This window comes from Hyla sarda, chromosome 6, assembly GCF_029499605.1.
Source record: "Hyla sarda isolate aHylSar1 chromosome 6, aHylSar1.hap1, whole genome shotgun sequence".
NCBI lineage: Eukaryota > Metazoa > Chordata > Amphibia > Anura > Hylidae > Hyla > Hyla sarda.
This window is the reverse complement of record NC_079194.1, coordinates 221,307,648-221,329,469: the sequence shown is the minus strand read 5'-3', so window position 1 is coordinate 221,329,469 and position 21,822 is coordinate 221,307,648. Positions and strand designations below refer to the sequence as shown.

At 42.9% G+C, this 21,822-nt stretch overlaps 1 protein-coding gene across 1 annotated transcript in view; it reads right to left on the bottom strand.

Moving 5' to 3' along the window:
• The window catches only part of LOC130276757 (NADH-cytochrome b5 reductase 2), a 32,499-nt gene extending 11,980 nt beyond the window's left edge, over positions 1-20,519 (bottom strand). The window contains exons 1-6 of the mRNA XM_056526588.1: positions 20,403-20,519; positions 18,097-18,243; positions 8,848-8,920; positions 7,963-8,069; positions 7,442-7,571; positions 6,667-6,750 (exon numbers count right to left, since the gene is read on the bottom strand). Of these exons, the coding sequence (XP_056382563.1) occupies positions 6,667-6,750; positions 7,442-7,571; positions 7,963-8,069; positions 8,848-8,920; positions 18,097-18,243; positions 20,403-20,405 (544 nt within the window). The 5' untranslated portion in view covers positions 20,406-20,519. The remainder of the gene's footprint in view (positions 1-6,666; positions 6,751-7,441; positions 7,572-7,962; positions 8,070-8,847; positions 8,921-18,096; positions 18,244-20,402) is intronic.
• Positions 20,520-21,822: the final 1,303 nt, after the last annotated feature.

The window sequence follows — 21,822 nt, the reverse complement described above, 5'->3', positions numbered from 1 at the left end:
GGATGATGATGAAGACCGCAGTGGTCTACAACCTGTGGACCTCCAGCTGTTTCAAAACTACAACTCCCTGCATGCCCGGACAGCCGATGGCTGTCCGGGCATGCTGGGAGTTGTAGTTTTGCAACATCTGGAGGTCCGCAGGTTGAAGACCACTGAGAAGGGATTGACAGGCGGAGATGGACGGCCGAGACCATCCCCTCACAGCTAAAGCCAGAAATGTTTTTTTGTTCACTCGAGTATAAGCCTAGGGAGGCGTTTTCAGCGCGAAAAATCGTGCTGAAAAACTCGGCTTATACTCGAGTATCTACGGTAGAGTAATTTATTATTTGAGATCTATGTAAAAAGTTACTTATCTATGCACATTTATGCACTATGTCACACCAAGTCTGACCACATGGTAAAAAGTGTCTATACCACACAATAAGGTTGAATTTTTGAAACCTGTGCCGAGGAAAAGTGGTGCTGTTGTTCATAGCAACAAAACAGATTGCTTCTTTCATTTTTAAAAAGGCCTCTGAAAAATAAAAGAAGCAATCTGATTGGTTGCTATGGCAACTGCTCCACTCTTCCTCTACACAGATTTTGATAAATTTCCCCCAATGTTTCCAGTCACCCCCATCACTGAGGCTTCTGCACACAATTCATGTAAGGCTATGCAACCTTTTGATAAATTAGTCGCAACCACATCAAGTACACTGCAAGGAAAACAATTAAAAAAAAAACATGTACATCACACACACCGTGATAAATTCCACCATAATATTAACATACTAATTAACATATGTAATTCTGTAACATAATGCTTACATATCTCTGCCATACAGTGCCGCAAAACACCCACTTAGGGTATGTTTACACAGGAGGAGCTTGTGCGAAATGTTTGCACGGAATATTCCTTACAGACAATTCTGCTGCAGCAGGGTTCCATTGACTTCAATGAAAACATGTTATCAAACAACTTAGTGAAACTCCTTATATAGTGGTGCGTAGCGCCGTTTCAAACAACTTGAACCATGATATGTTGCAGGATGATAAAATATATAAACATCTCAAAGAAAATCTCATGGAATGGTTGAAAACGAAACTTAAAAAGGTACTGAGAGAAGGAGTAACAATGGGAGTGCTAGACGAAAAATTTGAAAAATACTCGTAAGTAGAAAACCCAGTGGTGCTGGTCTTCCATTCAATTCCAAAAATCAACAAGGGACTCTTCCCTCCACCAGTAAGACCTATACTGGCAGGGATAGGATCGAATTGGGCGAATTGGTAGACTTTTATCTACAGCCTCTCACAAAAATTACCCCAACGTACATCAGGGACACAAGCCATATTATCGCCATGTTGGAGAATTTACAATGGGATGATAGATTTGTGTGGGCTACATGTGACGTTGTTGCCTTGTATCCTTCCATTCCCTGGAACAAGGAGTTGGATGCCTTTTGTCTGAACAATTACGGTATTTACTCCCCTGGTCTGAAAGAATCTCTCATGATAGCGGTAGAATTTTTGTTAAATCATAATTTCTTTATGTTTGATGAGAGGTATTTCCTTCAGACCTGGGGAGCTAAGTACTCGCCATCGCTGGCAAATATCTTTATGATATTTTGGGAAATACGGTTTATTTTTTCTCCAGACAATCCATTTTTTTATTGCATCCAATGGAAAGGGCGTTTCATAGACGATCTGCTTATCATATGGAAGGGTACAAGGCAACAGTTTGACACATTTGTGCAGCATAGTAATGTAAACGATCTAAATCTCAGATTTACGTCACACTTTGACAACGAAAAAACTAATTTCCTTGATGTAACATTATCCATTAGTGCAACCAAAATCATTTTTAGTCCCTATCGCAAGGAAACAGCCACCAATTCCATATTACTGGCCACATCATGTCACCCCAAACATGTTACTCAAAATATACCGTATGGGGAACTATGTAGTTTAAAAAGCAACTGTATACAGAATGACATTTTTTTTTACAGGAAGCAGAACAACTTAACAAGAGATTAGAGGAGAGGGGGTACACTAAAAAGAACTTAAATAGTGTCATGCAAAAAGTCAGAGAAAAGGACAGAAACACCCTAATAAGAGGACAAAAGAAGGAACTCAAAAACAAGCCAAATATTGCTAATAAAATTAATTAAAAAAAAAAAACAGAATTTGTCACGGCGTATAGTGCGCAATTTGCAGCTATAAAACAAATCATTACCAAGTATTTACCAGTACTGGAGGTGGATGCGGCTTTAAAGGGGTAATCCCGTGGAAAACTTTTTTTTATTTTTAAAATCAACTGGTCCCAGAAAGTAAAACAGATTTGTAAATTACTTCTATTAAAAAAATCTTAATCCTTCCAGTACTTTTTAGGGGCTGTATACTACTGAAGAAATTATTTTATTTTTGGGTTTCTCTTCCGTCACGATCACAGTGCTCTCTGCTGACCTCTGCTGTCCATTTTAAGAACTGTCAAGAGCAGGAGAAAATCCCCATAGCAAACATATGCTGCTCTGGACAGTTCCTAAAATGGACAGCAGAGGTCAGCAGAGAGTTCTGTGGTCGTGACAGAAGAGAAATCAAAAAAAGAGAAGTATTTCCTCTGTAGTATACAGTCCCTAAAAAGTACTGGAAGGATTAAGATTTTTTTATAGAAGTAATTTACAAATCTAGTTAACTTTCTGGCACCAGTTGATTAAAAAAAAAAAAAAAAGTACCCCTTTAAGGTCAAAATGGGCTTGGTCCTTAACCCCTTAAGGACTCAGGGTTTTTCCGTTTTTGCACTTTCGTTTTTTCCTCCTTACCTTTTAAAAATCATAACCCTTTCAATTTTCCACCTAAAAATCCATATTATGGCTTATTTTTTGCGTCGCCAATTCTACTTTGCAGTGACATTAGTCATTTTACCCAAAAATGCTCGGCGAAACGGAAAAAAAAATCATTGTGCGACAAAATCGAAAAAAAAAACACCATTCTGTAACTTTTGGGGGCTTCCGTTTCTACGCAGTGCATATTTCGGTAAAAATTACACCTTATCATTATTCTGTAGGTCCATACGGTTAAAATGATACCCTACTTATATAGGTTTGATTTTGTCGCACTTCTGGAAAAAATCATAACTACATGCAGGAAAATTTATACGTTTAAAAATGTCCTCTTCTGACCCCTATAACTTTTTTATTTTTCCACGTACGGGGCGGTATGAGGACTCATTTTTTGCGCCGTGATCTGAAGTTTTTATTGGTATGATTTTTGTTTTTTGGACTTTGGAATTTTTTTGCGTGTACGCCATTGACCGTACGGCTTAATTAATGATATATTTTTATAGTTCGGACATTTACGCACGCGGCGATACCACATATGTTTATTTTTATTTTTTTTTACACTGTTTTATTTTTTTTATGGGAAAAGGGGGGTGATTCAAACTTTTATTAGGGAAGGGGTTAAATGACCTTTATTAACCCTTTTTTTTTACTTTTTTTTTGCAGTGTTATAGGTCCCATAGGGACCTATAACACTGCACATACTGATCTCTCATCCTGATCACAGGCGTGTATTAACACGCCTGTGATCAGCATTATCGGCGCTTGACTGCTCCTGCCTGGATCTCAGGCACGGAGCAGTCATTCGTCGATCGGACACCGAGGAGGCAGGTAAGAGCCCTCCCGGTGTCCGATCAGCTGTTCGGGACGCCACGATTTCACCGCGGCGGTCCCGAACAGCCCGACTGAGCAGCCGGGATACTTTCAGTTTCACTTTAGAAGCGGCGGTCAGCTTTGACCGCCGCTTCTAAAGGGTTAATACCGCACATCGCCGCGATCGGCGATGTGTGGTATTAGCCGCGGGTCCCGGCCGTTGATTAGCGCCGGGACCGACGCGATATGATGCGGGATCGCGGCGCGATCCCGCTACATATCGCGGGAGCCGGCGCAGGACGTAAATATACGTCCTGCGTCGTTAAGGGGTTAAGGTCTCTGCATCACTGGTCACCTCCTTGGGTCCTGGCTGAACGTTATAGACTTTACAAACTGTCTACCCTCAGTAAAGCTACCATTATCCGTAACTTGGCGTCGGAGTCTTCATTGCCCCCGTGCCTAGCCCAGGATCCATGGGTATACCTTTGGGTAGTTTTAGGCTAAACCACACCCTGGCATCAGGAATACAAGGGGTTAATGCCATCTGCCCCTAGGGTAACAACATCAGCCCTCATCACACCACATTTATATTCCTAATGTACACTGTTACATGTTATTTATATGTGTTGTACCTTTAAGAGCCGAGGAGCAGTGTAGGCCCATGTGACCCTGCCTGCCCAATGGGAACCCCTAAACTGTTAGCTATATAGAGTAGTGGGGGAGGAGTTGCTCCAGTTAAGCCTAGAGCTGTGTTCTGAGCACAAGTGTGGTAAAGGAGTGAAGTTGTGTGTGGAGAAAATCTGAGGGAACTCCAAGAACAAATCTCAGTATTCATCATTTGGGTGAAAGCACCATAAGTCCCAGCAAGGCAACAGGGCTCCCAAGGGGTTACACTGCATCCTCTCCACTCTGCACCATACTGTGTGAGTGTAATAACATCTGAACCCTGCTCAGAAAAAGGCAATTATCCGTAACCCGATGTCGGTGTGCTTCTTTACTCCCGGTGTCTGGCCCAGGAGAAGCTGTCTCTTGTGATCAGGTATTCCTTGCACCCCCGTGGCACCTCATATATTGTAGTATGTCTATTGTAACTATCATACCTGCATGTGTTGTATATAAACTATTTGTTTCTTAAAGGCACAGTGCCATGTCACACAGTTACGTGCTTTGCTACATGAAATTCTAAGCTGCTCTGCCAGGACCTTTGGCCTTACACAAACATCAAAGAGCTTTATCGGCATCTCTCACTCTCAGGAATGATGTCACTCTGTTGCAGTCTATTTTATAGTCAGATTCACTGTGATCTGCCAGGTGTCTAGTGCATTGCTAAAAGGGAAGAACCATTGTATTTATATTGCACTCCCCAACATTGAAATTGCAAAGCTTGGGGAAAAGCATAAAATTATGGAAATCACAGCATTGATAGACATGTTATTGATATGCAAAGGACAAAAATACAAAACAAAATGTTCAAAATATCTTGATCAGTATTGAGTATAAGCACCATGTGCAAAAATGCACACACTTACATGCCTTGGTATCAATGAGGGTATGTTCTGTCACACTAAATATGCAATTGGGCACACAAATCATCAAGATCTGCTGTTGGCAGCCCCTTTCCACCCTAAACCATAATCCCAGAATTAGGGCCGGTGTGACTTTCCCATGTGAAGGCCTCTTCGTGCCGTTGCCCACAGTCTCCAGTTTGGTATGTGATGTCCAATCTCACTGGTAGCACAGAAAGGATCACTACATCTCATGCTTCTAAACTGACCATCTGCCCATGTAGAGGTTCCCCTCTGTGCACCTCCTGCTGTCATTTCAGTTAATTGTTGGTTTCCCAACCACTGGGACATGAAGTGTTGGACATGATGACATCTCAGCGTATGCGCATAGTCATCTGCCAGAGTGACAAACCAAGGTCTCTCGGTTCAAGGATTCTGTCCCTCTCAGTTTGCGACAAGTGGCAATAACTGGCAGGTTGACAAACTGGAGGCATTGCATAATTATGCTGTACGAACTTGAGACGATGTCTAAGGTTTTATGTGGCTGAGAAAAGTTGCTTTTGATCTTGTTTTTATACCACTGAAGCCCTTCCCATATGTCCCAGATTAGAGCCAGGGCTTGAAAATGTGATCATTTGTAGATCTTATCGGCACCTGTTACCTCCTCGATTTGCACAATCTTACGGCTTACCCTTCTTGGTGTTGCATTTTCAATGTTGAGGAGTGTATATGAATCATTGTGATTATAGACATATACAGATATATGTCATATAAAATGTTCTATTGTGTTTATTTATGGTGGTGTCCTTAAGACCAGTATTAATAATCTGTTATAGATATGAACTTGCTAAATAACATCCAATATGTTTACATCTCTCACTGGATACAGATGGCACAGGACCTCTTTGATCTTTTTTCATACATTTAACAAAAATGTGCTGTGCCTGCTATAAATAGTTTAGAAAAGTTATACTCACCTACATGAATCCCCCCGCAGATCCCAGTGTGACGTCATCCAATCCCCTGCTCTACCCCTTACTTCCAAGACAACCTCTTCTGAGCAGTGACAGCCCCCTCAGCCACTGCAGCAGTGTCCCTCCTCAGTGATGGCTGTCGCTGCTGAGAAGAGTTTGTTTCGGAAAAAGAGTGAGGTATGACAGGCCGGACAACATCAAACTGGGAGCTGTGGGGAAACGAGGTAGGTATTCATTTTTATTATTATTATATCAGCCACAAGAAAATATGAAAACATTGATTCATATGGATGCATGGAGGATGAGAGGTATGAGAGGACTCAGATTAACACTGATCCCAGCTATTTTACCCCTTAGATGCTGCAATCAATAGCAACTGCGGCATTGCATATTGAAACTACCCTAGATGGACTACAATTATATAAAAAAAATATAAAAAAGCAAAAAAAAAAGATTAGATAAATAGAAATAAATAATAAACCTAACTGAACCTACTGCTTCATGGAAAGGTGACATTATAGGTCATACAAAGCCACTAAACAAGAATATAGCACTTACCAGTCCCCCCTGCAAGCATCGCAAGGTGCTTTGTGGACTTGGACTGAGGTTCAGATTTTTTGTCTGGTCTGATGGCAAATTTACCTGAAAAAAATCCAGAAGTATGAGGCTGGGAGCTCCACATTTCAATAGTGTATAGGAAATCGCTTCGACAGCAAATCCTAATACCCAACACTATAAATACTCTGCTACAGGTTCCATTATATAACTATGTGATTATTTTAAGTACCATGGTAAATAAAAAGACTAATCCCCAAAGCCAGATGAAGGTTGGTGAAGGTCCACATCGTATATAAGTTGGGTGGCAGGTAAATATCTGGCCATTCTCATTTACGTGAATGGGAGTTATGGAGACAGCAACTCCCTCAGGGCATGTGCACATGGGCATAATCTGTATCAGTGTGCATCATTGGGGGGGGGGGGGGTCATGAAGCTCCTACTGACTTCAATAGGAACCAGCACGTGACTATGTGGAAGTTATATGTCACTTCTTTTCTGTGCAGTTCCCCATTTCCCATTGAAGTCAATTACGGCGGTTGTATGCAGTGTGAACATGCCCTAAAGCTTCAGGAGAGAGAGCCACACGCTTCTCAGTTGGATAGGACCAGTGATCAGATATCAGAGGGTGGGAGGTGGCAGCTTTCTCAGTCTTTCTCGTAGATTATTTTGACACTGAAAGTATTGGGAAATTGTTATATAAGTGATTCCCTACACATGAATACAAAGTATGGTTATTCAGTAGAGCCCCACTTTAGTTTTACCCCAAGTAGCCTACCCTTTCCTTTGTAGACCAGAAGACCATTCGGACCCCGAAAATCAACAGTGTCCCCAATCTTCAAGCTGTCCAAATACTGTGACATTTTTCCTCCATCTGGGAATTTAGTAGTAACATTTTTGTAGTAAACCTGTAAGGTATAGCAAAGATCTTTATAGATTTTAAGTCATATTCCCGCTCTATTGTAGCTAAGTTTTTATATAGTGTAGTATGTTGTGGGAAATATAAAATGTACTGTGTCAGACTACAGCCCAGTGCCCACAATGCACAGAACATGGTCCACACTGACACTGGACCAGCAGGGAGTTATAGGGAGATGTGAGGTCCAGCACCTAGAGAGCTCATAGTAGATCTGTGTAAGCAGCTGTGGATATGACTGGAGAAAACATGGCCTTCTACCTAAGACTAGTACAATGGGGACTGCATGGGAGCTCCAACATTCACATTCTTGTCAACAGTCCTGAATTTGTCGTTACAATCCTGGGAACTAGACTGAAAAAGGCTGCAGAACAATACTGTACCTTTACAACAAGGTCAACATAACCCTTCACTTCATCACTAGACACTGGGGTGTACGCCCGAACCACCAAACTGCCATTCACTTTTGCTGAGAGGTAAACATGTTGCCCTATGGAGACAATACAGGAAGTTTAAGTAAAAAGCTTATAACGTTAATAGGCTTGTACAGAGTTAGTAAACCATGGCTGCTTTGTGCCAGAAACAGCGCCACATCTGTCCATGTGGCGTATCTGATACTGCTGCTTAAATCTTGTAAAGTGAACCAGACTGAGCTACAATACCTTGTACAGCCTGTGCACTGGTGTGGTGCTATTGGTGAAAGAAATGTTTATCTGGTTAACCTCTTTAGTGTTAGTAGAGAAGAGCTTCAAGCTAAATTGTTGACTAACCTACTGACTTCAAGGGGATCAGCCAACACTCTAATGTTTATGAGGCCAGCCTGACAATCCCTTTGATGTTAAAGTCGGCCATAGGCGATGAACGAATATTTCCCAGATGCAGCCATATACATTTTAGTCTCTATTGGCCTTTTACGTTATTTAGACTGGTCACACATGATCCATGACATCAATCTTTCTGGGAAGATTCTATGGATGTTCTCAGAATATTCTTTCCCAAAAGACCTTTCGTTCACGAACAATCTTTAGACCAATTGTCACTCGAAAACTCTCACCTGACAACCTGTCAACCGTCACCTAAGACGATCATTCGTGGTTACATTTCACGAGATAATTATCGTTTTGGTTGGAATCATTCACTTTCATTAATTTTAATCTAAGGTATATGGGCACCGTACACTGAGGGTAAAGAATGATCGGATTGGAAAGAGGAATTTCACTATACCTGATAATTTCTTTTTCCATGTTTTTAGCCTATATCTTCCTTACCTATAGGAAGCCCCAAGATGTGCTCCGATGACGGAAGGCCAAATCTGAATTTCTTAGTGTCATGGCTGATTTCCTGAAAAAATAAATAGATGTCCTTACAAAAAGGAGCGCTGGCCCTTGGAGTTGTGGACTTTTTACCTGGATTAACATGGTGACTCCATAGGTGGTTCAGTGATGGCAGCATGGACTTCCATCCTAAACCAAAGCAGTCATCTGTTCACCCACACTAAACCCAATACACTGGATTATAATGTGGGTGAACAGGAGACCGATGAGGGGTTAATGGGTTAAATACGTACCTGCACTCCGGAGATATGTCTCTCCAAAGATCCATCTTCAGGGAACCATGCACTGGTGGTGGGCCCACGGCTCAATTTGAATATTCATTGCCACGGGTCACGTGAGCGCTCAGTCGGCAATGAATATTCATATTGAGCGGCCGGGCCCACCTCCAGCGTGCAATTCACTGAAGATGGAAGAAGATCTCTGGAGTGCAGGTATATAGTTAACCCATTAACCCCTCATCGTTCTCCTGTTCACCCACACTATAACGCAGTGTATTGGGTTTGGCGTGGGTGAACAGATGATTGTTTTCCTTTAAGGCTATGATCATATAGCGAAATGTCTGCCCGAAAAATTTCATGCACCAGCAGGACCGAACAGAAATGCACTGTCTCCATATACAGCAGAGTATTTCTGAGCAGATTCCACAGAAAGAATTGACATGTCAATTTTTGTCTGCAGAGACTGGAATAGGAATTTTCGTAGCAGATGTTTCTACAGCCACAATTCTCCCATGTGCACAGTGTAGCAGAATCCCATTAAAAACAATAGGACTCTGCTGCAACTGAATTTTCAAGCGGAATTTTTCCGCCAGATGGTGCTCAGAAGTTTTGCTATGTAAACACAGCCTTAGAAGGGTTTACAAGGACAACTATTATAGACAATGCGAAGAGTATTGCCTACATTTCAGAGCCAATAAATATATACAGTATATATATATACTGTTTGTCAAAAGTTTTGATCAGTTGGGGTCACAATGCTGAGACCCCCACCAATTAGGAAAATGAGTGTTGATAGCACGTTTTTCTTCCTGGCTCTCAATGATCTTTGTCTTGCTGCTTCATTATAAGTCTATGGGACAGCAAGACAAAGATTGCTGAGAGCCGGAGAGTACAGCACCACACTACCGCACTCTTATCCCTGTTAGTTTTCATGATCAGTGAAGGTTACATAGTTACATAGTTACATAGTTACATAGTTAGTACGGTCGAAAAAAGACATATGTCCATCAAGTTCAACCAGGGAATTAAGGGGTAGGGGTGTGGCGCGATATTGGGGAAGGGATGAGATTTTATATTTCTTCATAAGCATTAATCTTTGTTCCAGGAATGTATCTAATCCTGTTTTAAAGCTGTTAATTGTTCCTGCTGTGACCAGTTCCTGAGGTAGACCGTTCCATAAATTCACAGTCCTCACGGTAAAGAAGGCGTGTCGCCCCTTGAGACTAAACTTTTTTTTCTCCAGACGGAGGGAGTGCCCCCTCGTCCTTTGGGGGGGTTTAACCTGGAACAGTTTTTCTCCATATTTTTTGTATGGGCCATTAATATACTTATATACGTTTATCATATCCCCCCTTAAACGTCTCTTCTCAAGCCTAAACAATTGTAACTCCTTTAATCGCTCCTCATAGCTAAGATGTTTCATGCCCCATATTAGTTTAGTCGCGCGTCTCTGCACCCTTTTCCAACTCCGCAGTGTCCCTTTTATGGACAGGTGACCAAAACTGAACAGCATATTCCAGGTGAGGCCGTACCAATGCTTTATAAAGGGGGAGTATTATGTCCCTGTCCCTTGAGTCCATGCCTCTTTTGATACATGACAATATCCTGCCGGCTTTGGAAACAGCAGCCTGACATTGCATGCTATTCTGTAGTCTGTGATCTACAAGTACACCCAGATCCTTCTCTACCAGTGACTCTGCCAGTTTAATCCCCCCTAAGACATACGATGCATGCAGGTTATTAGTACCCAGATGCATAACTTTACATTTATCCACATTGAACCTCATTTGCCAAGTGGATGCCCAGACACTTAGTCTATCCAAGTCATCTTGTAACTTATGCACATCCTCTATAGACTGTACTGTGCTACAAAGCTTGGTGTCATCTGCAAAGATAGAAACAGAGCTGTTAATACCATCCTCTATATCATTGATAAATAAATTAAACAACAGCGGTCCCAGTACTGAACCTTGGGGTACACCACTAATAACCGGGGACCAATCAGAGTACGAATCATTGACCACCACTCTCTGGGTACGATCCATGAGCCAGTGTTCAATCCAGTTACAAACTAAAATTTCCAAACCCAAAGACCTTAACTTATCTGTCAGACGTCTATGAGGGACAGTATCAAATGCTTTAGCAAAATCCAGAAACACTATATCCACAGCCATTCCTCTGTCAAGGCTTCTACTCACCTCTTCATAAAAGCAAATTAGATTGGTTTGACAACTTCTATCCTTAGTAAACCCATGCTGGCTATCACTTATAATACAATTATCCCCTATGTATTCCTGTATGAAATCCCTTATAAGTCCTTCAAACAATTTACCCACAATGCACGTTAAACTTACCGGTCTATAGTTTCCTGGGGAAGACCTAGAGCCCTTTTTGAAGATTGGCACCACATTCGCCTTGCGCCAGTCCCTTGGCACAATACCAGACACCAGAGAATCTCTAAATATCATGAACAGGGGTACAGATATTACTGAACTTACCTCTCTAAGAACTCTTGGGTGTAGTCCATCCGGTCCTGGGGATTTGCTTACATTTATATCACTTAACTTACCTTGTACCATCTCTACATTAAGCCAGTTCAGTACATTATATGATGTGTTACCAGCACTGACCTGGCCAATGTCAGCTCCTTCTTCCATAGTGTATACAGAACTAAAGAACCCATTCAGTAGCTCCGCCTTCTCTTGATCGCCTGTGACAACCTCCCCATTATCATTATTAAGGGGTCCTACATGCTCTGTCCTTGGTTTTTTTGCATTTATATATCTAAAAAAATATTTAGGATTAGTTTTGCTTTCTTTGGCCACCTGTCTCTCATTTTGAATTTTTGCTGTTTTTATTACATTTTTACAGATTTTATTAAGCTCCTTGTACTGTTTAAATGTTATCGCTGACCCATCAGATTTGTATTTTTTGAAGGCTATTTTTTTGCTGTTTATTGCTCTTTTAACATCATGTGTCAGCCATGTAGGATTTAGTTTCAATCGTTTATATTTGTTCCCCTTTGGTATATATTTAGCTGTATAGTTATTTAGAGTTAATTTAAAGATGTCCCATTTACCTTCTGTATCAGTATTTGAGAACACCTCCCCCCAGTCTATGTCCTGTAGTGCAGCCCTCAGCCCAGGGAAATTTGCCTTTTTAAAGTTATATGTTTTTGCCTTCCCCGCCTGTCTTTGTTTTCTACATTTTAAGTCAAAAGTAACTATATTGTGGTCGCTATTACCAAGGTTTTCCCGCACAGTTACATTACCAACCAGCTCTGCGTTGTTGGAAATGATCAGATCCAACAAGGCATCACTTCTTGTTGGGTCCTCCACAAACTGGCCCATAAAATTATCCTGCAATAAATTTAGGAATTGTCGCCCCTTTGTAGTTTTAGCCAACCCCGGACCCCAATCTATATCTGGATAGTTAAAATCTCCCATTATTACCACTGTACCTGCCCGGGCGGCCCTCTCTATTTGTTTATGAAGCCGAACTTCTATCTCTTCAGTGATATTAGGGGGTCTGTAGATTACCCCAAATATTATTTTTTCAGTATTTCCCTCCTTTTGTAATTCTACCCACAATGATTCCACATCCTCAGAATCATCACACACTATGGCATCGTTCACACTGACTTTCATACCACTTCTTACATACAGACAGACTCCACCACCTTTTCTGTTCGTTCTGTCCTTGCGAAACAATGTAAACCCCTGCAGATTGACAGCCCAGTCATGCGAGGAGTCCAGCCATGTCTCAGTGACCCCAACTATATCAATATGTTCCTCCAGTATCAAGGCCTCAAGCTCCCCCATTTTATTTGCTAGGCTTCTGGCATTTGTGAACATACACTTTACATTTCCATCCTTTATGTTATTGGGGTTAATGGGATTCAAGGGTGTAAGTTTTATTTTCCTATGAAGCCTATTCCTATTAACTATTCTAACCCCTCCCTCCGCTCCACCCCCAGGTACATTTATAATTCCCACCTCTCTATCTACACTATCTTCCCCCTCTTTGCTGTAGGTTCCCTCCCCCCAAGTCCCTAGTTTAAACACTCCTCCACCCTTCTAGCCATCTTCTCCCCAAGCAAAGCTGCACCCTCCCCATTGAGGTGCAGCCCGTCCCTACGGTAGAGCCGGTAACCGACAGCGAAGTCAGCCCAGTTCTCCATGAACCCAAACCCTTCCTTCCTACACCAGCTTCTGAGCCACTTGTTTACCTCCCTGATCTCCCGCTGCCTCTCTGGTGCGGCTCGTGGTACTGGTAGTATTTCAGAAAAGACTACCTTGGAGGTCCTTGCCTTAAGCTTGCGGCCTAAGTCCCTGAAATCATTTTTAAGGACACTCCACCTACCTCTTACTTTGTCATTGGTGCCAATATGTACCATGACTGCTGGGTCCTCTCCAGCCCCGCCCAACAACCTGTCAACCCGATCCGCGATGTGCCGAACTCGTGCGCCAGGCAGACAGCACACTGTTCGGCGATCCCGGTCTTTGTGACAGATTGCCCTGTCTGTCCCCCTAATAATTGAGTCCCCCACCACTAGTACCTGTCTGGCCTGCCCTGTACTCCTCCCTCCCTCCTTACTGGAGCAGACACCTCCCTGGCGGTCAGAGGCGGTATCCTGCTGCAGTTCTGCTAGCTCTGTAATGGCATCCCCCTCATCTGCCAAGCGGGCAAACTTGTTGGGGTGTGCCAGTTCAGGACTAGCCTCCCTGACACTTTTTCCCCTACCCCTCTTTCTAACTGTAACCCAGCTAACTGCCTGACTGTCCTGCAACTCCGTCCCACTGTCCTCCCCCACCTCTATTCCCGAGAGTGCCTGCTCAGTGAGCAGGAGACTCCTCTCCATGTTGTTAATGCTTCTCATTGTTGCCAGTCGCCCCTCTAGATGCAGGATCTGGGCTTCCAAACGGACAACTAGCACACATCTCGCACAACAATATGCACCCTCAAACTGTTGTTCAAGGATTGCATACATTGAACAGGATGTACATTGGACTGCATTTTCCAACATGGAGGCCATCTAATTATGGGGATTTCACAAAAAAAAACAGACAGTCAAAATGACACTTAAAATTTTTTGTAGACCTTGTGGGTTCAAAAATGAAAACTCACAGCGATCTCAACCTCCTGCTTTCAAACTCCAGTTTTTGAAACTCCTCTTTCACGCCCCCTCTTATACAGCAACACTCAAAAAGAGCAAGCTCTCAATAAGAGTCCCAAGCTAAGATTTATACACCTGTGCCCAATCTACTCCTCCTCCCCCTAGAGGTGGAACAGAGAAAAAAAAAAAAAAAAAATGAAAAAGGGTGTTTAAACTCTAACAGTTATCCCACTATGTGCAAAAGAGAAAAACTTACCCAAAATAAGAATGTGGGCTATAGGCAGTCGCACCCACTCCACAGATTCACTCCGCACAACAGATAATCACAGTTTTTGAAACTCCTCTTTCACGCCCCCTCTTACACAGCAACACTCAAAAAGAGCAAGCAAGTTTTCATTTTTGAACCCACAAGGTCTACAAAAAATTTTAAGTGTCATTTTGACTGTCTGGTTTTTTTTGTAAAATCCCCATAATTAGATGGCCTCCATGTTGGAAAATGCAGTCCAATGTACATCCTGTTCAATGTATGCAATCCTTGAACAACAGTTTGAGGGTGCATATTGTTGTGCGAGATGTGTGCTAGTTGTCCGTTTGGAAGCCCAGATCCTGCATCTAGAGGGGCGACTGGCAACAATGAGAAGCATTAACAACATGGAGAGGAGTCTCCTGCTCACTGAGCAGGCACTCTCGGGAATAGAGGTGGGGGAGGACAGTGGGACGGAGTTGCAGGACAGTCAGGCAGTTAGCTGTCTCAGCACTGAGCACCTGTCTGATTGAAAATGTTGGCATGTCTCACATGTGACATGTTAGAGTTTATTTTTATTTTTTTTATTTAAGAGACAGGTATGCTTTAAGATAGTGTGCTACCAGATTTCTTTTTCAGCAGCTAAACCAAAGCTGTCATGACAGAGGCCGCCAATCTACCCTCTGCTGGTAAGAAAAGGGGCACTGGGCATGTCACTTTAAAGGAAGCACAGTTGCTGGCACATTTATGGGTAAACTGTGGCTGTCACTGATATTTGGGCACTGTAATTGACAAAGTTACCTCAATTGTTAAGTGCTAGGGGCACACACAAAAAAAAAAAAGTAACTTCTCAAAAGTGATCATTAACCCCTTAAGGACTCAGGGTTTTTCCGTTTTTGCACTTTCGTTTTTTCCTCCTTACCTTTTAAAAATCATAACCCTTTCAATTTTCCACCTAAAAATCCATATTATGGCTTATTTTTTGCGTCGCCAATTCTACTTTGCAGTGACATTAGTCATTTTACCCAAAAATGCACGGCGAAACGGAAAAAAAAATCATTGTGCGACAAAATCGAAAAAAAAACGCCATTTTGTAACTTTTGGGGGCTTTCGTTTCTACGCAGTGCATATTTCGGTAAAAATTACACCTTATCATTATTCTGTAGGTCCATACGGTTAAAATGATACCCTACTTATATAGGTTTGATTTTGTCGCACTTCTGGAAAAAATCATAACTACATGCAGGAAAATTTATACGTTTAAAAATGTCATCTTCTGACCCCTATAACTTTTTTATTTTTCCATGTATGGGGTGGTATGAGGACTCATTTTTTGCGCCGTGATCTGAAGTTTTTATCGGTATGATTTTTGTTTTGATCGGACTTTTTGATCACTTTTTATTCATTTTTTAATGATATAAAAAGTGACCAAAATACGCTTTTTTGGACTTTGGAATTTTTTTGCGCGTACGCCATTGACCGTACGGCTTAATTAATGATATATTTTTATAGTTCGGACATTTACGCACGCGGCGATACCACATATGTTTATTTTTTATTTTTTTTACACTGTTTTATTTTTTTTATGGGAAAAGGGGGGTGATTCAAACTTTTATTAGGGAAGGGGTGAAATGACCTTTATTAACACTTTTTTTTAACATTTTTTTTGCAGTGTCATAGGTCCCATAGGGACCTATAACACTGCACACACTGATCTCTAATGCTGATCACTGGCGTGCATTAACACGCCTGTGATCAGCATTATCGGCGCTTGACTGCTCCTGCCTGGATCTCAGGCACGGAGCAGTCATTCGTCGATCGGACACCGGGGAGGCAGGTAAGAGCCCTCCCGGTGTCCGATCAGCTGTTCGGGACGCCGCGATTTCACCGCGGCGGTCCCGAACAGCCCGACTGAGCAGCCGGGTCACTTTCACTTTCACTTTAGAAGCGGCGGTCAGCTTTGACCGCCGCTTCTAAAGGGTTAATACCGCACATCGCCGCGATCGGCGATGTGTGGTATTAGCCGCGGGTCCCGGCCGTTGATTAGCGCCGGGACCCACGCGATATGATGCGGGATCGCGGCGCGATCCCGCTTCATATCGCGGGAGCCGGCGCAGGACGTAAATATACGTCCTGCGTCGTTAAGGGGTTAAAGGGACTAGCAATAACTGGGGGATACCTGTAAATAATACTAAAATAGGTTGTCAGGGCAACATTAAGGGTTACTATAAGATATCTCCTACCTGTAATGCTGATTTTTTTCAACCAGTGTGGCTCCAGCTGTCATAAAACTACAACTCCCAACATGCCTGACAGCCTTTTGATGTCAGGGCATGCTGAGAGTTGTAGTTTTGCAATAGCTGGAGGCACACTGGTTGGGAAACACTGCTGAAAGGAGTAGGATTCTATTAAAAACCCTGTGTTATGGAATTGTCTTTTCAGTGGTTTTCAAATGTATTCTTTAAAGTGGATCCAAAGCTGGAGCGCTTCTGCATGGTATAAAAAAGGGCAACATAATTATCCCTAGGTACCCCGAGCACAATAGAAGGTATTTACATTTATTAAGGGAGAGCTAGGATATGGTCCTGTACTACCCTTAGGCCCTGTCAGGTTGAGTCCCTCAGTGACCTGGGGGCTCCCCTGCAAGGTCTCCCCCTGTTGGTTTTATATAGGGTATGTTCACACTGTGAAACTCCGCACAGTGAATGTTAGCATCTGTGTGAATAGGTCTTCCGCGAGACCCATTCACACTGCGGAATTTCAGCAGCGGAAAATTCCGCTGTTTAAATTGTCCCGCGCAAAGAAAGAACATGTTCATTCTTTGTGCGGAAGTCCGCGAGTACGGCATAGCTGTCAATGGTGACGGCGCAGTCCCACCGGAGATTCAGCTACAAATCCGTAGTGTGAATATACAGGTGTATGTATCACTTTAATGCCTAGACAGGATCCCTATGTATAGGTAGTATAGAGGAACTGTGGGTGGTCTCAAGGACCTGTGTAAGCTGTCACATGTTCTCCCAGAGAGCACCAGCTTAACCTATGACCCGCAGCTTGACCAATGGGCTTTAGTCCAGCCCCCCACTATATATAAAGGGGTGGCCATTACTATTCTCGTGTCTTCCATCTAAATCTTTGTTGAGGCAGCAACCACCAGAGATCCCAGTGTAAGTTATCAGCATCTGGAAGGCCACAAAGCTACCGTCTCTCCAGTAAGTCTCAAGTGTATGTCTGCTGTCACTGAAACTAGTCAAGTCCTGCATATAGTCAAGTCTAATTACAAGTCAAGTTAACTACAAGTATATTGGTCCAGCAATCTGCGAGGTCCTCTGGGTCCTGGCCACCTCTCTGGGAATTCTGACCTTAGCTGTGAAGATAACTACATCTGTCTTCTACTCAGTAAAGCCTCTGTTTGACCATAACTGGTTGTGGACTCTCATTTCATAGCGGAGAATCCGGGCGCGGGGCGTTCCGGAACCCGAAAACCACACTGGCGTCACGAACACTAGGGGATAATACCATCCAGCCCCCCGGGGTTAATACCATCTGATCCCACCAACCTACACCCGTGGTCCCGCCATACACCCGTGGGTCACCACATAACATACCTGTTTTTCAATAAGAGGCAGAGGATACTTTGTGTTAGAATCTAGAAGAGTAACCGGACCCTTTTTCTGCTGAGAACCCAAAGATCTTATAAGGACTACCAGAACGGTCACACCGACTACTGCCAGAGCTATGAGCACATTGGTCTCCTGGAAAACAGAATAAGAGGCACCTTACATTATGTACTGTCTAGTTAGATAGGTGGTTGCTCTTAAAGGGGTACTCTGGAGAAAAAATATTGTTCAATATTGGAGACAGAAGCTTGTACAGATTGCAAATTACTATTAAAAAATGCCATGCTTCCAGTACTTATCACTTGCTGTAGTTGTGTAGTCTTTCCAGTCAAAACAGAACTCCATGCCGCCACCTCTGTCTGTGTCAGGAATTGTCCAATAAAGGAGAAAATCTCTATAGAAAACCTCTCCAGGTCTGGCCAGTTCCTAATATGGACAGAGGTGGCAGCATGGAACCCTTTGTGAGACTTCCTTCAGGACATACAGCATCTGATAGGTGCAAATGTGTCACTATTGCAAAATTACGCCGATTAACTGTTTCACTCTGACATAAACACAATGGGGAAGATTTATCAAAACCTGTGTAGGTAAAATGTTGGCCAGTTGCCGATAGCAACCAATCAGATCGCTTCTTTCATTTTTGAAAAGGCCTCTGAAAAATGAAAGAAGAGATCTGATTGGTTGCTATGGGCAACTGGTCAACGTTACCTTTGGACAGGTCGTGATAAATCTTCCCCAATATACCTCTGTGTCATTTATCATGTCGTAGTGCACTCTGCTTCTCAGACACTGACCTATCCTGAAGATATGCCATACGTGTAAAATGCCTGGGGAACCCCTTTAAAGGGTATTCTGAAAATAAACATTAATGACACCTCATTAACGCGGGTCCTACTTCTGGGGTCCCTTAACCCTTGCCTAGTTGTAGAACCTATCTTCGGCCACAAAGAGAAAATGAAGGAGAATGATGGCTGCAATAGCAAGCTCTATCCATTACGGCATATAAACATTAGGGGAAGACTTTAGCAGTTGCACATACACGACAATGTAGATCTGTGTTGTGTGCTTTTGGCTCTACAGAGCAGTATTACGACATTATATGGATTATTATTACCGAAGAGCAGTATTAATCCCAGGTTAATCCTATCTACAAATTCTCAGTATTGTTTCTATAAAACAAAACCGATTCTCAAAATCAATCTAATCCCCATAGTGTTAATCCTTATGAATAATAATGTTCCCATACGAAGCCTGAAATAATATACCAATATACTGTGTGAGGCTATATAATAGGACTTCCCAGAACCCCTTGCATCCCCCCCTTTAAGCAATGTTCTGTCACCACACGTGTCCCTCCCATGGTCTGACACCACCTCATAACCCTGATGGAGCCAATGGAAGATGATCCCTCCCTTTCCATACATCAGACCAGGAACACCCCCTGGAGCAGACATGGTTCCTAGCAATGAATGAAAAGCACTCGCCTCAGTGTACAGCTAGTACATTTATCTTCATCAGTGTTTCCCATAAAGGGTGCCTCCAGCTGTTGCAAAACTACAACTCCCAGCATGCCCGGACAGCCAAAGGCTGTCCGGGCATGCTGGGAATTGTAGTTTTGCAACAGCTGGAGGCACCTCGGTTGGGAACACTGATCTACAGACACAGACGTAGCATAGCTGAGGTTGCTGTGAGAGTAAAAAGCCAAAGGCTGTCTGGGCATGCTGGGAATTGTAGTTTTGCAACAGCTGGAGGCACCTCGGTTGGGAAACACTGATCTACAGACACAGACGTAGCAGAGCTGAGGTTGCTGTGAGAGTAAAAAGCCAAAGGCTGTCTTGGCATGCTGGGAATTGTAGTTTTGCAACAGCTGGAGGCACCTCGATTGGGAACACTGATCTACAGACACAGACGTAGCAGAGCTGAGGTTGTTGTGAGCGTAAAAGGCACATTCTATACGGATAACACATAACGGATTATTACTCTATTCACTGCTAGAGAACGTCATGTGACATGGTTTGTGTCGAACACTCATTCTCTGTGTGATCATAGAAAAGACCCATAAGATAACGCAGTCCTATGTACTAAAATACCGCAAATAAAACACATCACAGTTACGTGATGAGTTCTACCAAAGGTCAAAGTCATGTGTGCTACGCCTGACAAACTCAGCTCTGCACCATGCATGCATATAAAGATCTAATAAATAAATCTACAGCGGCAAATAAAGTCAATGCAAAATAGAGGTTAAAAATGTATGTAAAACCATATAATAGAGAATAAATGCAGGAACCTACCATGGTGGGAGCTCTGCTTCTTGTTATGGAAGACAGGAGATCTGCAAGAGAGTCCTGATAGTAGAGTCTCCCCTCCCATATGGGCCTGGCACCACCTCCTGCACTGGGGCATGGGTCCCGGCTACTACAATGCTAATCTATGACTGTCATGAATGTCGTGCTGAGGCTTGTAGTTCCCCTGGCATGTCATATCACAGCTGTGCAAATAAGGCGTAATGTAAGGGCTGCTGGCACATATAGTTCCACGTGTCCGTGATTGTTATAGTATTACGATGCAGCAGAGATCAAGTCCTGGAAAAAAAGTGGGGGAACTCACCCAAGATTTCCACTCAAGAGCTGGTCCTGCAGGACTCCTGCTAATGGTAATGGTGATCCTGCTGTGGAAAAAGTGCAGGAACTCAGTTCCCACACGTTCTCGCAGGACCTGGGCTGCAGCCACAATGGCATTCTACCTCCTGTGTCTCTTGTCACTTGTAGTTCCACAGCTGCTTTCTGAGTGGGGATCAGATAGCCTTACACTAGGGGTCTATAAGCGACTCTTTTCATCTGTGCATGCTGGGGGTTGTAACTCTACCCGTGTGTTTTCATTTTTCAATAGGATACACATTTAATGGACCAGAATTACTATGGGGGAGATTTACCATTGTGTGCAGTCATTCCTCCTGGCTTTTTTTTTTTTTGCTGTGTTTTTGGCTTACTTGAGCCAAATTTATCAATAGAGAAAATTCTCTTTGCAGGAAGGGCGGTGGGACTGGCGTGGACTACGCCCAGATAATAGTAGAAAGTAGAAAGGAAGATATCCAGAGCTTGACTCGAGAACAGGTCTTTATTATCCACAAGGAGACATACAGGTACACGGAGACATGTGACGCGTTTCGGCTTGTATCACCAAGCCTTAGTCATACAAAGTATGACTAAGGCTTGGTGGTACAAGCCGAAACGCGTCACATGTCTCCGTGTACCTGTATGTCTCCATGTTGATATTAAATAAAGATCTGTTCCCTAGTCAAGCGCTGGATATCTTTCTTTCTAAATTTATCAATAAGACCACTTTGATAAAATTTGCACAAGTGAAAAATCCCCTCAGAACTTGCTATAGGATGTCACATATGTGGTATGAATTATCCTTTTTATTTTAGCCTTTTGCGCATTATTTTTGCACCTTTTTAAAAAAAAACGCAGTTAAAGTATCTCGTCCACTGCATTGTCGAGAATGAAACGCTGCATTTCACAGTCACTTTTGCCAAAGGTGTGTGGTATGGGGTGTGATGCATTGCAGATGTTGTTAACCTAGAGGCAGATGGCATTAACCCCTTGTATTCGTGACGCCAGGGCATGGTTTATCCTCAATACCACCCAAAGGTATACCGCTGGATCCTGGGCTAGGCACGGGGGGGGGGTTCAATAATGACTCCAACGC